Source organism: Mauremys mutica, chromosome 7 (assembly GCF_020497125.1).
Source record: "Mauremys mutica isolate MM-2020 ecotype Southern chromosome 7, ASM2049712v1, whole genome shotgun sequence".
Classification (NCBI taxonomy): Eukaryota; Metazoa; Chordata; order Testudines; family Geoemydidae; genus Mauremys; species Mauremys mutica.
Genome location: NC_059078.1, coordinates 98,814,795 through 98,828,903, shown reverse-complemented (window position 1 = coordinate 98,828,903; position 14,109 = coordinate 98,814,795). Strand labels below are relative to the sequence as shown.

Genomic DNA, 14,109 nt, shown 5'->3' with positions numbered 1-14,109 from the left:
ATTCCTGCACACCTGCATTTTAACCATAGCAAAAATACTGGAGGGTGCTAATCTTGCCTATGTGAGTTTTCCCACATGATCTACCCCAATTCAACTGAATTGATGGAAATTTTTTGTCTAAAAATGACCTGCATTAGACAAGACCAAAATGAGCTCTTTCATGGAACTTGCAGCCAGAAGGGACCATTATGATCACTTTGTCTGATTCCCTACTTAATGCAGGCCAAATAATTTTGCCCAGTAACTCCTACATCAAGCCCACAATTTGTGATTGAGCTAGATTATTTCTTCTGATTTACTTCAATCTTTATTTACTAGGAGAGGATTCAGAAGTTTATGGTAGCTGCTACCAAATATATTGCACAGCATAAACATATAATTTTAAAATGAAGTTGGCAAGCTAGAGAGTCTAAGTGAGTCTAAGTGTTTAGCCATGTTAACTATTCTAGTTTCTTCCTGGCCTGACCTGTTTTTTGGTAGAGTTGCTGTGCACTTTTAAAACAGTTACTGTGCTCCACCTCAGGAGGACGAACAATTTTGTTGTCATTCCTGTGTATGCTTGTAAGGCCCTTTCAGGATGGAAGGTGCTATTTGCATACAGTAAATGGAAGATTCAGGCCCCAATTTTGGGTTCCGTGTGATCACTTTGATGATAGCTCTGCCAGTGTAAAGGGGCTGCATAAACCCAGCAGAAATGGCTACTTTGAAATCCCCCGATGATGGCGGTTGCCTTAGATGGCAGAGAAATGGCAAAAATCCTTTTATGTTGCTGACCCTTCACCCGGCTCGCATATTTTTGGCTGCTGCCATGGCCTTTATGAGGCCATTGCAACTTGGATTACATTACTTAGAACTGTAACTTTATTAATAATAAAGCTATTATTTAGTGATACAGGTACCAGCCCCTGCCTTTAGGTCTCTCTGCTGATGTATACTGAGTCGTCTTTGCCAGATGCAGTAATGGGCTTTTTATTAGTGACTAAACTTGGAGTTTATGAAAGTGGATTCTCAGTGCCATATCTGGATGGAGGTGGGACAACATTAGGAAAGTTTGTTTAACGTTTTCCAGCTCCTCTAGAACTGCTTGGTGAAAACTTGACAGGATTGGCAGTTTATCCCTCAATTTTTTTATTTTTTTATTTTTTTAAATAGGCACCTGGCTTGAAGGAAATAAAAATTATGGATCTATCAAAATCAGCATAGTGGTAATCCTAAATATGCACCACTTAATATGAGTCTAATCCTTAGGAAATTAGCTAAATCCCAGGTGTTTAATCTGAGCTGGCTAATTTCTTAAGAGTTATTGTGGTCCTTGACTGGGAGAATGGCAGGTTAGGGGCACTATGCTGGGGAACCAGTGTGGTTTTTGTTCGCTATAAGGTGAGGCAGGCTAGAATTGTATGAAGAGTGAATTCACACTCACTCCCTTTTCCCTCTTCCTAGGCCCTGTTTGGTTATGGATAGTGTAACCTCTCTCCTGTTCAGTGTCAGATCCCTCTCCCTCTGTCTGAGGACCAGAGGAGAGAAGCACTAAGGGTAAGTCTACACTTAAAACGCTGCAGCGCTTCAGTGTAGACACTACCTATGCCAAGGGAAGGCTTCTCCTGTCGTCGTAGGTACTCCACCTCCCCAAGAGGTGATAGCTGGGTTAACAGAATTCTTCTGTGGACCTAGTGCTGTCTACATCAGGAGTTAGATCTGTATAGCTACATGCCTCAGAGGTGTGGATTTTTTGCATGCCTGCGAGACATAGCTGTACCAATGCAAATTTGTAGTGTAGACCAGGCCTAAGTTAGTTGCAGATATTAAACTACAACTGGGTAAGAATCAGTATGGAACAGATAGTGCTACTTCATTGGCTTGCTGGGCCAGTAAGAAATAAAGCAGGTAGGCACTTTGAAACTATTGCAGCCGCAGGGGGAAGGGACATAGTGGGCCAGAAGAGAGCGAATAAAAGGCTGAATCCTTGGGGTGGGAGAGGAAGTTGAGGAGCAGGATAAGAGTCTCCTAGTTAACTCTCAGTTAGGAGGAGGTTGGTGAGGAAGATGAAGACAAATTCTGCATGCATTGTCTTCGCAGCTCTAAGAATTAATTTACTCATTTATTGGGCCACAGTCACTTCAGCTGATACAATCAGTATTACACGCTGTGTTGACTGATGCACCCTTCAACAATTTTGGAACAGTAAAGTAGACTTGCCTACTTAACTGGAAAAAAAAAAACTTCCAGAATTGCTGTTGATAGCTATGCTGTGGCTAGTTATCTTCACAATATTTTCTTACCCGCCATCACACCCATTCTACTGAAGCTCTGTTTCTGGTTTTGTTTTTTGGTTTTTTAAAGTGATCTTAAACAATCTATTCTCTGTGTTGTACCAAATAAAGCCCATGCTGCTCGTTTGTTTTGATACAAACATATTAAGACAGTCAATGTCTAAGACAACCAGTGCTTGTTACATTCCTCACTTTTGCACTCCGCCTGGACTGTCATTTGAAGGTCATGCAAAAGTAAATTCTTTCTAGAAGTGCATCAGTGATGGTAGCAGCCTTGGTCAGTTTTGCCACACAAGCCCTGGAGGACAGGTACAATTTTCAAAAATTTAATGTGTCTGAGTTCTTAACTTATCAAAAGTCTACAAAACTGTGTGTTTTGAACATGTGCCTGCATTTTAACAAGTATTTAAATCTGAGTTGAAATTTGAGCTTTTTGAATGTATAGTCCATTTCAAGTGTCTTTCTTGTTTAAACAAGACGAGAGCACTTAATCTGACAGTTGGCTTGGCTGGTCTTGACCCCCACCAGTTAAAATGCAGGACATTAATTACAAGTCAACTGTCCCCATTTAAGAGTGACATTTTGCTAAAAATATATGTACTACTACTCACTTTACCATGAGGCTTAAGTGTGACCTCAATTGTAGTTTTGACAGTGCAACAATAAAATCTGATTTTTTGCAGTAAGAAATTATCTTATCATTTGGTAATAATAACATTATGAAGTCCAGCTAAAGATAAATCTTTTATTTTAGATTAGTATGTAGCATACAGAATTAAAAGTATAATTGCTGTTTTTGTTGCATGGTGTCAATGTTAACCTTAGTTTTAAAAAAGGCTCATTTACATGAGAAGCTGCATGTGCAACTGGTGTTGTCATAGTGGGAAAACAGATTTTTTTCGAATACACATTACTAGTGTGCCCTTTCTCATGCTCTACTTCTAACCATTAATCAGAAAATTCAGCTATTGATTTGTATTCTTAAATCATAGCTGCTGAGCAATTTTTAATCCCAGAATTAAAATTAATCTTTCCAAAGTTGTGTGGCCTCCTGGGGATTTTAGAAAACATGCTATTGTACTATAAGGTAGCTTTAAAATATCTGAGACCCCCTAAACCGGTGGCCAGGACCCAGGCAGTGTGAGTGCCACTGAAAATCAGCTTGTGTGCTGCCTTTGGCACACGTGCCATAGATTGCCTACTTCTGCAGTAAAATCTTTCAAAACTAGACACTTAAAGTATGTTCACTGCACAATAGCCATCTGACACTAAAACTTTTTGAACATTTCACAGGTTGTAGGTCATAAAGAAGGTCTTGATGTCATGGAGAGAGCTGATCCTTTATTTCTTTTGATTGGACTTCCCACCATCCCAGTCATGCTGATACTGGGCAAGATGATTCGTTGGGAAGACTATGTGCTCAGACTGTGGCGCAAATATTCTAACAAATTGCAAATTCTGAATAGTATATTTCCAGGTAATGCAATTAAATCTAAATGAAATATGAAGTCTGTGCTCTGCCCATGCAAGGTGGGGTGTGGAGGGCAGTTTCCCTATCTTTAAATGAGATGATAATGCTCCTTTCCCTCTGACTCTTTTTGTCTAGTTTATTTTGATTGATTATCTTAAGGGCAGGGACTGTCTCTTACTGTGTGATTGTACAGCGCCTAGCCCAATAGGGCCCCAAACTCTGAGGCCTCTATGCTCTATTGTAGTGCAAATATTAAAATAAAAGAACTATACATGAAATTTTAGTGTGAGAAGCTAAAAGTTGATGCCTAAAAATAACTTCTTCATTAAATAGAATACTTACTGGAGAGAGAGATGCTTTATAATAATGTTAGATTGTAGAAAACTAATTAGATTTGAAAGGCTAGATTCATAATGAAAACAAAGTTTCAAGTCTTCTTCAGTTTATTAGCTGGCAATATGATTTTTCTCTAGGAATTGGATGTCCTGTTCCTCGTATTCCAGCTGAGGCCAACCCTCTAGCAGATCACGTCTCTGCTACTCGTATTCTGTGTGGAGCTCTTGTCTTTCCAACCATTGCCACCATAGTTGGCAAGCTGATGTTCAGCAGTGTTAATTCTAATTTACAAAGGACAATCCTGGTAAGATGTTTTAAGAAGACTGTTTGTTTTTCAGAAATGGCAATAATAATGGTATAAGGAGTTGTAGTAAATATTCTGTGTGAGCAGAAGGTAAAAGGAACATACATGGAAGTAGAATTTAGAATGGTATTTGACGGATGTGCTTTTTCAGAGGATAGTATTTTCAAGATGCCTTGTCTGGACTTCTCAAACTGTCGGTCGGGACCCAAAAGTGGGTCATGACCCCGTTTTATGGGGTCGCCAGAGCTGATGTTAGACTTGCTGGGGCTGAAGCTGAAGCCTGAGCCCCACTGCCCAGAGCTGAAGCCAAAGCCCAAGGGCTTCAGCCCTGGGTGGCGGGGCTCAGGTTACAGGGCTCCCACCTGGGGTTGAAGCCCTTCAGCTTCAGCTTTGGTCCCCCACACGGAACAGTGGGGCTTTGGCTTAGGGCCCTCCTGCCCTGGGTGGTGGGGCTCAGGTTTTGTCCCCCCCCCTCTTCCCACCTGGGGCAGCAGGGCTCAGGCTTCAGGTCCCTCCCTCCTGGGGTCATGTAGTAATTTTTGTTGACAGAATGGGATCACGGTCCGATGAAGTTTGAGAACCCCTGGTCTATACAGTGGGCTGGAATCACCAATATAATTTAATCTAAAATGGGAGATTAATCTCGACCCAGAATCCTAGACAGGACTTAAACAGACAAACCAAAAAACCTCCAAGTCAAAGATCTAAACAAAGTAACCAAAGGGTGATGTGGGAGATGATGGGGAGGGGACCCACCCGTAATTTCCAGGGGAAAAGCCCTGGTGAAAGGCCCAGTGTGTAGGGTCTGTTCACAGGAATGTGTCTCTTTCTATTTGTTCCTGAATAGTAAGTGTATAAATTGGACTCCCTTACTGCTTTGGTGTCTGGACAAGAGAGAAAAGAATCTCTTCCCCCACCTAAAGCCTGCTGACTGCTGCTGCGGGAGGGAGAGCAGGGAAGCTGAGGGATCCTCCCTCATGAACAACTCAAGTGCCTGCTGCTTCTGCTCATGACTTCCCCAAAAGCAGCTGTGTGAATGAGACTGATATGCTTGTCTGTTTCACTGGTTCCTCTGCCACACCAGCAACTTCCTTTCTCACTACCAACAGTAAAGTCACTTCAAAGCCTTGTCAATTTTTGTGCTGCTACTTTGGTTTGGGGAAGCTATGACCAACAGCAGCAGAGCCACTAGAACAGACTAAGGGCAGGTCTACACTAAGGGCGGGGGTCGAACTAGGGTACGCAAGTTCAGCTACGTGAATAGCGTAGCTGAACTCGAAGTACCCTAGTTCGAACTACTTACCCGTCCAGACGCCGCGGGATCAAAGTCCGCGGCTCCAAGGTCGACTCCGCCACCGCCGTTTGCAGTGGTGGAGTACCGGAGTTGACCGGAGCGTGCGGGGAGTTTGAACTATCGCGTCTAGATTAGACGTGATAGTTCGAACTCCGAGAAGTCGAACTCACCGCGTCGACCCGGCAGGTAAGTGTAGACTAGCCCGAAGACTTTGTCTACACAGGGGATTTAGCTTGCACTGAGTTGACATGCGCTATTTGGTGTACTATATCCAAGCCATACTAATAATGTGCACATGGCTGTGCCCTCTTTCAGTTTGTATCATTGTGCACCCATGGCGGTTAATTGCTGTGTAGTGAGTGCGTGGCATGGGAGGCTATGCCGTGGTCCTGTGTTTTTGCTGCTGAACAGTGTTCGTTCTGGGATTTGTCTCACTGCACATTGTGGGATGCATAGCACAAGTCAGGAGTAAGCCAGTAAAATTCTAGGGTTTGAGATCAGATTAAAAAACAATCCCATGATTCCCCACACTCCATCCTGTGCTTTGTCTCTTTGTGGGTGGGCTAGTGCCATTTTCGAATTGCTGTTGGCCATCATGGACCTAGCAATGCTCTGTGCCACTATGCTGACAACCACAAATACACAGAGTCTGCTTAGGCTTTATTTTGAGCTCTTGAAGCCAGGTGGCTTCAATTTTGGACTTCACCTACCACACCACTGAGCAGATGATGGGACAACAGTAGCTTCAGCAACAGTAGAGGAAGAGGAGGACACTGAACAACTGCTACTGCATGAGCTGTTCCTGGAGCAGCTTCGCACAGTGCAGCACCATTGCTGGGCTTGGGAAACCAGCATCAATTGGTGGGAAAGGATTGTTCTGCAGATCTGGGTTGACCAGGAGTGGTGAGAGAATTTCAGGATAGTGAAGACAATCTCCAGAGCTGCAGCAACACTGTACCAACATACAGTGCCTTGTGCCCAGGGAGAAGCTGGTCGCCATTGCCAGCTGTAAGCTGGTCACCTCTAAAGGTTGCTTGTCCATAGCCAACCCAATTTGGTGTAGAGAGATTGACTGTTGGGGCTATTGTCATGCAGGTATTTGATGCCATGCGTAAGGTACTGTTGCACCAGGTTATAAAGGTTGGTAATACTCAGGAGATTAATAGCTTTTCACACATGGGGTTCCCAAACTATATTGGGGCAGTTCACGGAATCCACGTGCCTATTGTTTGCTCCCTGCACCAGGCCTCAGCGTTTATAAATTGAAAGGGTATTGCTTCGTGGTGCACCAAGGGCTGGTTGACCACCATGTCAGGTTTACAGTATGGTCTGGAAAGGTCCACGATGCTAGGATCTTTCAGAACTCAGCTATGTTTACCTTAAGGAATAAGGGAGTTTGCCCCCACTATGGACATTATCCTGGGAGGCCAGGCATATCTGCTTCCCTGGTCAATGAAGGCATTCACTGGCCTCTGGGCTAGAAGGAAAGAACTGTTTAACTATCCCCTAAAGTTACAGAATGACAGTGGAGCATGCATCTGAAAGGAAAATGGTGCTGTTTATGGGCTAGGCTGGAAGTTGCAAGAAAAACCTTGCCCAAGAAGATAGCTGCATGTTGTATTTTGCACAGTATTTCTGAGAGTAAGGGAGAAAGCCTTAATGGCTGGTGGGAGGCTGAAATGCAGAGACTTGCTCAACTTTTTGAACAGCCAGCAAGGTATACTCTAGAATATGGAAACAGCGAGGGTTGCCTACTGCTCTTACTTTGAGTCTCAGGCCTGACAATGTGCAGCTGTACATCTAGCTGTTATCCTGGGCAGGAGTGAGCAGAATGGACTGAGAATTGCAGCCTCTTTGATGGGTGGTAGAAGTGGCATGTTGTGGAACTCCTTATTGTATCTTGTGTGTGCACCTTTATACTTATGACATGCAAAATTTATGTTTTTTTGTATGTACCATGCATTGTGGACGCTCTATGAATGAATTTGTAATGGGTTGTATTATTAAACAACAACTTGTTACAAAACAACCATAAATAAAACTTTAATTAAAACAACAATGAAACAGCAAAGAATCCTGTGGCACCTTATAGACAAACTGACGTATTGGAGCATGAGCTTTCGTGGGTGAATACCCACTTTGTCGGATGCATGCGACGAAGCGGGTATTCACCCACGAAAGCTCATGCTCCAATACGTCTTAGTCTATAAGGTGCCACAGGACTCTTTGCTGCTTTTACAGATCCAGACTAACATGGCTACCCCTCTGATACTTAACAATAAAACAGATCTTTAAAGCAGTGGTCTCCAAATTTTTGAGGTTCATGCCCTCCCTTACCCTTGTCCCACCCCTCACCCCCCCAGAGCCGGGGCTGGAAGCGAGGCTACGGCTGGGGGGGAGAGGGGAACATGGACAGGGTAAGGGGGCTGAGGCTGGAGGTGGAGCTGAGTCTGAGACCCAGAGTGGGGCCTGGAATGGAGCCATGGCCCGGGGGTGGAGCAGGAGGCAGCAGCTGGGCCCGAGGCTGGATGCAGCTCTGCTCTCCGCCCTCACCCTTGGCCCTGGCTAGGTGCCAGTTTTTAAATGTGTGTGGGGGGGTATCCAGTCAATTTGACCCTAGAGCAGTGGAGAGCACTCAGATAAACAGAGATCTCCATAAGAGACACCTGCAAAGCAGTGCGGGACTGTCAAAGCAGTGCACGGCCGAACTCTATTCACATTGGACTCAGTATGGTTTGAAAGAGGACGCCAAGGTTTGCATTAAATGCAAAGTTAGTGCACTCTGATTACCGTATTTATCGGCGTATAACACGCACAGGCGTATAACACGCACCTTCATTTTAAGGGGGAAATTTCAGGAAAAAGACTTAAATTTCAAATAAAGGACTTTGAAGCTCGGGGGGGAGGGGATCTCGGGCCGCTCGGGAGGGGGTCGGGGACTAAGGCCGCTCGGGGGCTCGGGCCGGGCCGGGCCGCGCCGCTCGGGAGGGGGGCGGGGGCTAGGGCCAGGGCCGCTCGGGGGAGGGAGGGAGGACGGGGTCTCGGGCCGCTCTGGAGGGGCGCGGGGGCTAAGTAGGGTGACCAGATCACACAGGTGAAATATCGGGACGCGGGGGGGGGAACAAAAAAACTCTAACCCCCCCCCGCCCCCGCCGCTCCATACCCCGTCCCACCCCCATCAGCTTGCCTCTGCTCCGTCTCCACTTCTCCCCTCCCTCCAGTGGAAAAAAAAAACAAAACCCGGCCGCCGGAGCGGGGGGTGTGGGGGGGCGAGGCGTGGAGCTCCGGCAGTTTTTTTCTCCGCCGCCCCCGCGTCCCGATATTTCATCTTTGTCCATACCCCGTCCCGCCGCCGCCGCCGCCGCCAGAAGCTGGACTGGAGCAGTTCGCAGGGTGAGTGCTGGGGGGGCCACCCCCTCCCTTCAGGCTTGCGCCGCCATACAGCTGATCAGCGCAAGCCTGGGCGGGAGGAGGAATGCGGCGTGTTTGGGGAAGAGGCGGGGCCAGGGCAGAGATTTGGGGAGGGGTCCAATGGGGGAAGGAGGTAGCAGGACTGGGGGGGGGGGCTAGGGCCGCGCTGCTCGGGAGTGGGGCAGGGGCTAGGGCGCCGCTCCGCGCCGCTGGGGGGGGGTTATAGGTTATATCGGCGTATAACACGCACACATCATTTGCCCCCTATTTTCAGGGGAAAAAAGTGCGTGTTATACGCCGATAAATACGGTAATTGCATCTTATGTATGCAGGCATTTTCACATCAGACTAACTCGAGTTAGTGTTGACTAAACCCCCTGTGTGGACAAGACCTAGAAAAGACCACTTGGGATCTGTTCATGTGTTTGAAGGGTTTTTACAACCATGACGACTAAAGACATATCTTTAATGAAAACTTAAGTTTTACAGAAATTGATGGGTTTTGATCCTTTCTGTATTTGCCAGAGGAAGTTCCCTAATTACCCCTAGCAAGTTGATTTTTCAAGTTCTGATTAGTTTTTAGTGGGACTATTAATTAGTGTGTTGTATATTATATATTCTGGGAAAATGTCTCACTTTTGTTGTTTAATATGATGGGTTTTCATTTTTTGTCAAAACTCATAAGTGAATAAAAGCTTCCAAAATGATTAGTAAACCCAGCATGTAATCCTTTTATGTAACATGAACATCTGTAGTACTCTATTGTGACACAAAATTTGCCTCAAATATTCATTTGTAATTGCCCTAATTACCCTAACTTCAAAGGAAATACTTCTTGATAAGAAAACTGAGAAGATGTGATATTGAACTTGTTCTGTAAGTCTTAAAAATGTCTCTCTTTATTTCAGGGTGGAATTGCTTTTGTTGCTATAAAAGGAGCTTTTAAAGTTTACTTCAAACAACAGCAATATTTACGTCAAGCTCACCGAAAAATTTTAAATTACCCTGAGCAAGAAGGAGCATAAGGCTGTGATCTCCAGCTGTCATACAATCTCATCTACCAGATTCTCTTGTTGTATAGATTCCATCGTTATTGCACAGTAGTGGAGAATTGTGATAAGTTGCTGCTCCTATTTTTTCTTCAAATATAATAAAGCACTTTCTTGTGGCAGGGTAAATCCGCTCAGTAATTACTGAACTTAAGAATGATTTGTTTTCATTTTTGTGTATTTCCTTTATGACAGGCAGGCATCTGAATCCTACCACATATGCTGAATTTAAAAAAAGGAAAAAGGAAATTGTGCAGTTACTCATCAATGCACAGACTGTATCCAAATCCCTTTTTTGTTCGTTTAATAAAGTATCTGCACAATATTTGCATACATAGACCATCCAATTCAACACTAAGGACATCATGGAGGGATTTTTTTTAAAGAAATTTCATTTGAGTAGCTTATTGCCAAGGAGAAATTTTTCTCGGATTTTATCTAATAAGGATTCCTTTGTTCGCAGCTGAAGCTCTGAAATAGATGTAAAACAGGAGGCCTAAAATGTATACAAAACATTGGATAGACAAGCAGAAGACTGATCCTTTTCTAAAGGGTTCACATAAGCCAACTTTGACCACCTAGAGTATGTGCTAGTACATGACTTCCAGCTAATTTTGCTACTGTCTAATTATATTGTCTGCAGTGTCTAGTACTGCTATGTCATGACTCCTTTGCTGTCTTGTAACTATTATTATTCCATCCACCTCTAGAGAAATTACTTGGGAAAGTGAATTTCAATCACTTATTTTTGTAATTAGAACAGCTGTTTAGTAATACGAGATTGTATTTTGAGAGTTCCTTTGTGATTATGGAATTAACTACTCAAATAAATAGTAGTAGAGGCTAGAGAGCATTGGACAATGAGCAGGTAACTTGATTCTCGTCTGTCAGTGTATAGACTAAAAGAATTAAGCTTCATCCAATAAATTAAGATAATTTAATAATGAAAACAGCAAAAGCCTATTGTAAAAATGCAGATTTTAGTGATATGTCAAAAGGGGAGACACTAGCACTTAAATCAGTAATTTTACTTGTTCATAAATCCACATTTTTCAATGGAAATTAGCAATTACTATACCAATGTAGACAATTCTGAGTCCTGTTTGACAAACAGTGTGGCCATTTGATATTAATGCAAGACTTAGCCTGGATTTACAGTAATTGCCATTCCCAGTGCATAACAATTGAATGGTTTTTTTAAAGTTCTCATTCTTAAAGTTGTTGCCTATTTTTTTTTTTATTCATGATAGTATGTCAAATGCATGAAGAAGGGTAAGCATTCCCCATAGTGAAGTATTGGTAAGTAAATGTTGCTTTTTATCACAAATGAAGCAACTAGAGGGTGGACTTCATGTCTGATTGCAATAATGTATGTTAGTGACACTTTAAAATATGGTACCTTTTTTATGTTACCTTAAATATTGAGAGTGTAATATTTTAGAAATGTATAAAAAGTATACACAATGGCCAACTTGTATTCAGAAACTATAATTGTTGAAAATTATACATGCATAGCTGATAATTTGAGAATCTTGCTAAAATTGATAAATTACTATAATCTCATAAGTCTGCTGATTATGTTGGTCTCAAAGATTGGTCTGACTTTTTTATATATTTATGTACACAGCAGCAGCCTCTGATTTTCTATAATATAAGTTTTCGAACAATGTAATGCATATTTCTTGCAGAATTCTTCAGTGCAAGGAGAAGGCTTTTCATTGGTCTTCACTGTATAGATTTCCAAACACTTTATAACTGTTTTTTAAAGTCTCATACAGAATTTAATAGTGCAAATTATTTGTTTTAACATTTTGTTCTGTAGGAAAGCTAACTGTCTTCTTTGAAAACTGAACCTGTTGTACATCAGATGATTATAAAAGGAGTATAAAATGATTTAAACTTAGTGGGAGAGAGTTATTACTTTTGTTGCTATATTGTAAAATCTTGTTTTTAGTATTAAGTATAACCACATGGATTAGGTTGAATAAATATTTTTACATTCTTTAGGTGTATTTTGTCCATTGAACAAATAGTGCCAAAGCCTATGACAGAAGTAGGTTTTAAAATTGATAACTATTGAATCAAAAAGTAGTATACCATTTTTTTTAAATTGACATCCCATGGTTAACCTTTTGATTTTTTTTATAAGAAGTTTGGTTTTTGGGGGGGTGGAGACCTAACGCTCCATTTAGTTTGTGATTGAACTTTAAGCATTACTCTCTCATTAATCGGTTATCAATAAATGATGAAGAGTGCATCATCTGAAATCTGCCTATTTTTTATTAAATCAAAGCCATTACTATGATTTGAAGGACTTAGTCTAACACTGATTTGGGATTGGGCAGGACTGGATAGCTCTGGATTGGTAGTTCAGTACAAAATATACCTGGAAAATACACAGGAGGATAGTGTGTGAAGATCTGAAACCAATACTAGCTAGTGATCCATGTGCATCCCACTACTTTAAGAGCAAGGAGAACTGGCCTACGCTATTCCATCACAATCTGTATCTTGGTTTGTCTTTGCCCTCCATTACATAAACATTTAGGTGCTGCTTTTTTCTGGAGACCGGTTCAGTGATTTGCAAGCAGAATGTGTGTCTGTCTTCTACATCTTAAGCCTCATCGTTATTGAGAGTGGGGCTGTTCTGTCCTCTTCATTCCTATTTTTGGTTTGAAGAGGTTTGTGTCAACACTCTTGCTGTGCTAACTTGCTTTTCTGTGTGTGTATTAGGGAGTCTGCCTATCTCAGTATATCCTTGTAGCTTGGAGTCATATCTCAAAAGGCAGCTGAAGGTCAAGCCTACATCTTTGTTGCCCTTGCCCATCTTTCACCTTTTGAGTTCTGATTATCACAGCACTTTCCAGCCACGTACCCAGCAGGGAAACAATGGTTATGTCTGCACTGCAGTTTGGAGGTGTGATGCTGGTGCAATTAGACAGACTCATGCTTGCTCAGCTCGAGCTAGTGGGTTAAAAATAGCAGTGTGGATGATGTGGCACTGGCAGCAGCTTGGACCCGACACCTGAGCTTGGACCCAGGTGGCCAGCCCGAGCCAAAGCCAGATGTGCAATGTTCACACTGCTATTTTCAGTGTGTTAGCACAAGCTGAACTAGCATGAGTCTGTCTACCCAAACTGAGCATCACACCTCTCAACTTCAGTGTAGACATAACTTAATTTCCTGAATTTAGGTATGCTAACTTAAACATCCATATGTGCTTAAGTGCTGTGTAGGGATGCTTTTTTGAATTGAGGCCTTGGTAGGTAAGGACAACAGCAGAAAGTTGGAGGATCCCTTCCCCTCTGTATAAATTGTTTCAAAAGATGCTATACTGACCGTAACTCTTGGGAAAGCTTTCTGAAGCTGAAGATTCTTGCGCTTTGGTTTAATTAGAAAATATTCCTATTAAGGCATTTTATCCTCAGAGCTGAAAATGTACCTTGAGCATTGGTTCTCTGCTTGCATAGCTATTAAATTGATGTAGATAACAAGGAAGGGGCATATAATTATCAGCTGGGTCATGGTCTGGCTAATGACACAGTCAGTATACCTTTTTGGTCCCTATATTGGTTATCTTTCAGATATGACAAACAATGAGTGCTTATTTTCTTCTAGCAGGTCACGAAGGGTGGAAATTCAGAGAGCCAGGCAGGTTCCAGAGCTGCCCTTTTGGCTGCTTTCAGTTACACTGAACTTATAGCCTGTTTTGTGGGAGCTCCCATCCTGGATTGTAGTCGTCTTAAGATACATTTTTAGAATGATGACTCCTTACCTCTTTAGCTTAGTGGACACTTTAATATGGGCAACTTATGCAAAAAGGATTGTCTGAAGCCAAAGAGTTGCTGCAGTTCCTACTATCAGAGGTACTTTGGATGAGCGATAATGCTAAAGCTTCCACCTATCATTTACAGGTCAATATATACATTTATACCTATATGATGATCTTTTGGTTCTAAAGGTCGTGGCAA

At 42.6% G+C, this 14,109-nt stretch overlaps 1 protein-coding gene across 2 annotated transcripts in view; it reads left to right on the top strand.

Moving 5' to 3' along the window:
* MARCHF5 (membrane associated ring-CH-type finger 5) overlaps nt 1-12,393 on the top strand; it is a 59,104-nt gene extending 46,711 nt beyond the window's left edge. For both annotated transcript variants that reach the window (XM_045023063.1, XM_045023064.1), the window contains 3 exons: nt 3,567-3,750; nt 4,218-4,384; nt 9,998-12,393. In XM_045023063.1, coding sequence (XP_044878998.1) covers nt 3,567-3,750; nt 4,218-4,384; nt 9,998-10,114 — 468 coding nt within the window. In that variant the 3' untranslated portion in view covers nt 10,115-12,393. The remainder of the gene's footprint in view (nt 1-3,566; nt 3,751-4,217; nt 4,385-9,997) is intronic.
* Nucleotides 12,394-14,109: the final 1,716 nt, after the last annotated feature.